Source organism: Macaca thibetana, chromosome 3 (genome assembly GCF_024542745.1).
Source record: "Macaca thibetana thibetana isolate TM-01 chromosome 3, ASM2454274v1, whole genome shotgun sequence".
Classification (NCBI taxonomy): Eukaryota; Metazoa; Chordata; class Mammalia; order Primates; family Cercopithecidae; genus Macaca; species Macaca thibetana.
The window spans coordinates 6913621-6917592 of record NC_065580.1 but is presented as its reverse complement, the minus strand read 5'-3'; the positions used below and the strand labels follow the sequence as shown (position 1 = coordinate 6917592).

The following is a 3972-nucleotide window of genomic DNA, read 5'->3' as shown; positions in this document are numbered from 1 at the left end:
AAGAAATTCAAGTACAAAGGCCCTCTGACAAAAAGGTCTTGGCAGAAACGTGGTCAGTGCGCTTGCTGCATTGAAACTGCTCCTGTAAGCCAGGGATCCTATAAGGTAGGCCTTGAATTCCATGGTGGGGAGCTCGGTTAGGACCCCCACGATAGGCAGGAAGGCAGCTGGAAAGAGCAGTTCTGCCATTCTTCCGGATATATTAATGAGCCATGATGGGTCGTCCTGGTGGACCTCTGGAGTCTGAGCTGGGTCCACGTTTGAGGTCTCCCACTTTAGTGACCCTGGGAAAGTTACTTGAGTCTCCTCATTTGAATAGCCAAGGGTTTCTCGTGTTTGATGCCAAATGCCTTGGGCGGGGATTGGCTCCAAACCTCAGCCTCATCAGTCAGTCAATTTATCCTCACATTCAAGAGCAGCCATTTACAAAACGAGTTCAGAAAATTTAAAAAACAAAAAAAAATACAAATTTTAAATCGTTAGAATACTGCATAAACAAACTAGAAGTAGGCCGGGTGCAGTGGCTCACGCCTGTAATCCTAGCACTTTGGGAGGCCGAGGCGGGCGGATCACCTGACATCAGGAGTTCGAGACCAGCCTGACCAACATGGAGAAACCCCGTCTCTACTACAAATGCAAAAATTAGCTGGGCGTGGTGGTGGGCGCCTGTACTCCCAGCTATTTGGGAGGCTGAGTCAGGAGAATTGCTTGAACCCGGGAGACGGAGGTTGCAGTGAGCCGAGATCGCGCCATTGCACTCCAGCCTGGGCGACACAGCGAGACTCCATCTCAAAACAAACAAACAATAAAAACAAAGTAAAAGTAGATTCCCCAGGCAAAGCTGATAATATTGCTGGGATAATCGACTTTGTCACTACAGTCTCACTTGATACTTTAAGAAACTCCATCTTGATCCTAGGTCTGGGTTGATCTGGGCGTTCCTGCTAATTTTGTGTTTTAAAAACCTAAAGCAATAAAAATGTTGATATTGACATTTATCATTTTTATCCTCGCCCTCTGCCTTGTTTTGCTGGGAGATCTGTTCCACTTGGCTGAGTTTAGAGAGGGCGGGGAAGCGGGGGAGAAACCGAGGCGCAGGGTGGAGAAAGGGAGAAAAGCCTTGCAGACTGAACACACGAGAAAACCTGGAGAAGGGATTCGCTGTGCTTATTTCAGGGAAGAAAACCGAGAAGTGAAGCACAGAGGGGTCAGGTTCCGGGAGCAGCGGGAAGGTTGCAGGGGGCCCCAGGGCAGGTCGTGGAACTCAGGCAGCGGCACCGGGGGCCCAGTTCAGGCCGCGGGGTGCAGCCGGGCAAGACCGCTCGGGCTGCCGAAACGGGAGGAGATCAGAAAAAGGAGAGACATGGAGAAAAGGAAAGGAACAGGAGCAACACTCGGGAGGGAAGGAAAGAGACCGAGACAGAGGAACACCCGCAGCCGAGCAACCAGCCGGGCTGGGCGGGGAGAGGGGGCTGCGGAGGAGGCGGGGCGCCAGGCGGCGCGAGGCCAATGAGAGGGCGGGCCGGGGCGAGGGCGGGGCGCTAGGCGACATGAGGCCAATGGGAGGGTGGGCCGGGGCGAGGGCGGGGCATTAGGCGGCGCGAGGCCAATGGGAGGTCGGGCTGGGTCCTCTGGGCTGAGGCTGGGTGCCAGGCGGCGTGAAGCCAGTGGGAGGGCAGGTTGGGGCAGGGGTGGGGCCCCAAGCCAATGGAAGGGTGATACCGAGGGGGCGGGGCGCCAGGCGGCGAGAGAGCCAATGGGAGGCAGAGTCGGGGACCGCGGATCGTGGGCCGCCCCGCGAGGGGAGGGAGACCCGGAAGGCGGTGCGGGCGGGGAGTGGAGCTGACAACCTGTCAAATCCACTTTGGGACGAACTAGGTCACGCGCTTCCCGGGCCGGGCACCCCCGCCCGCGAGGCCCGGCCGCGGTTCCTTCCTCTTCCTGCCCGCGGCGGTGGGGGTGGGGCGGGCCTCGGGACACCTGCCTCCGCCGCCGGCCGCCGGCCTCGTGCGGCTTCCCGGGCGGCTCCGCCTCGGCCGTACACCCCCGGCCCGCTCGCGGCGGGTGGAGCCGTGGTCCCGCGGACCCAGCCGCGCTGTCTCCCTGGACACTGGGAGCCCCGCGCGGCCTCGCGGGCAAAACCTCTGGACTCCCCGCACCCCCGACCGTCTCCGCGCCGCTCCTTCTCGCGCGCGACCGTGGACTCGTCCCCGCGGGCCCGGGTTGGCAGAAGCTGCGGGGGCCGGGGGCGCACTACTTGGCGCGGAAGGGCCAGCGGCGGGCGGAGGGATCCCCGGCCGCGGGGTGAGCCGCAGGGAGGGGTCGGGAGGAGCCGCAGGGGAGAGTCGGGAGGAGTCGCAGGGGGGAGTCGGGAGGAACCTGGCGCCCGCACCCACGCGCGCCGTGGTCACCTGTTCCCCGCGGGAGCCCGGCCGCGCTCGGGGGGAGGCACGCTCGCAGCTGGGGCTGCCGCTTTGTGCCCGTGGAACCGCGGGGAAGGCGCAGCGCTCTCGGGTCTTCCTGGCGGGTGGTCCTGCACTTTCCCACTCTCTGGTACGGACCGTCGCGATCTGTTTCCAGGCAGAGGAAAAGACGTCAAAGACTCAGACAGAAGGCAGCGTGAATCCAGGGCCCGGGATGCAGGGTTTGCTGGAACGCCAGCCGGTGCGATCGCGCCCCTGGGATTCTGCTTGGCCCGCGCGTCCATTTCCCTGCACGGTGGACTCAGTAAAGCCGGATCTGTCCAGCGCTTACAGCGTGGAGGTGGAGGCGGACTAATCAAGCAATGCTCTGTTATTATTTCTACCCATCCCCTTTTCTCCATGCTAATTTGCTTAGAACTTTAACATCGAATGGACAGCAAATGTCATGTTGTTTAATTTTCACTCCTTGACCGTTATGTTAATTTCTCTCCCGAACAAGGTGACGCATTGTTTTAAGTAACAGTGATCAACTCATGTACTCTTTTTGCAAATTGTATGAATTGAAGGGTAAAATGTGGGAAAACGCTAAATTTGAATGCTAAATTTGAACATTTGACACAATATTTTGAAATGCTTCTTTGCAATATTATGGCATTTCGGAACAGATTAAAATATTTCATTTTCAGACATTTCTTTGGTCAACAAATACTTCTTGAACGTTTATATGCAAAGCAATGCATATAACATTTTCATTGCTTTACAAGTGTATTTATCAGTAAAAGAATTTTGTTTTAAATTCTAGCCTTCATTTAAATGTATTTTAGTTATCACATTGGGAAGAAAATAAAATATTACTGTGTACGGAATGTACAGACATGTTTTTATATTTACAAAAAATAGTCATTAAGAAAGAAAATATGGCCGGGTGCTGTGGGTCACGTCTGTAATTCCAGCATTTTGGCATGCCGAGGCAGGCGGATCACCTGAGGTCAGGAGTTGGAGACTAGCCTGACCAAAAAGGTGAAACCCCGTCTCTACTAAAAATACAAAAATGAGCCGGGGCGTGGTGGTGGGCGCCTGTAGTCCCAGCTACTTGGGAGGCTGAGACGGGAGAATTGCTTGAACCCAGGAGACGGAGGTTGCAGTGAGCCAAGAGTGTGCCACTGCACTCCAGTCTGGGCAACAGAGCGAGACTCCGTCTCAAAAATACATATATACAGGTATCTATATATAGAGATATCTATATAGATATATAGGTATATACAGATTATAGTATATATAGGTGTCTATATATAGATGTATATTCCTTACATTCAACATAAGAATGAGCTTATTCATAATTATCTGTAGTATTATTGCACTTGAAGAACTACCATATTGATTACATTTATAAATACTATTTATAAGTATTGAAATAGAAGTATTTTAAGTAGAAATTAAATGCAAACAAAGCAACAAAAAGAGGCCTTTCATACATGGTTATTGGCTTTTCATTGTAGCCAGTTCTTACTGCCAGCTAATTTTCCAAAGGGAATCGTTGCTTTCTGTT

The 3972-nt window shown here is 53.8% G+C and overlaps 1 protein-coding gene across 1 annotated transcript; it reads left to right on the top strand.

The window, feature by feature from the left end:
* The first annotated feature begins 215 nt into the window (after window positions 1-215).
* LOC126950780 (collagen alpha-2(I) chain-like) lies at window positions 216-3289 on the top strand. Its single transcript, XM_050784799.1, has 3 exons — window positions 216-258; window positions 1038-1312; window positions 1879-3289. The coding sequence occupies exons 1-3, from the start codon at window positions 216-218 to the stop codon at window positions 2776-2778; spliced, it is 1218 nt and encodes a 405-aa protein (XP_050640756.1). The 3' UTR covers window positions 2779-3289.
* Window positions 3290-3972: the final 683 nt, after the last annotated feature.

What these genes read in the sequence shown, in the direction of transcription:
- LOC126950780 (XM_050784799.1), top strand. Translation starts at nt 216, where the DNA reads ATGGGTCGTCCTGGTGGACCTCTGGAGTCTGAGCTGGGTCCAC. An exon ending in GGAGTCTGAGCTGGGTCCAC is followed by an intron (nt 259 to 1,037) that starts GTTTGAGGTCTC and finishes TTTTGCTGGGAG; the next exon opens with ATCTGTTCCACTTGGCTGAG. An exon ending in AGGCCGCGGGGTGCAGCCGG is followed by an intron (nt 1,313 to 1,878) that starts GCAAGACCGCTC and finishes GGGACGAACTAG; the next exon opens with GTCACGCGCTTCCCGGGCCG.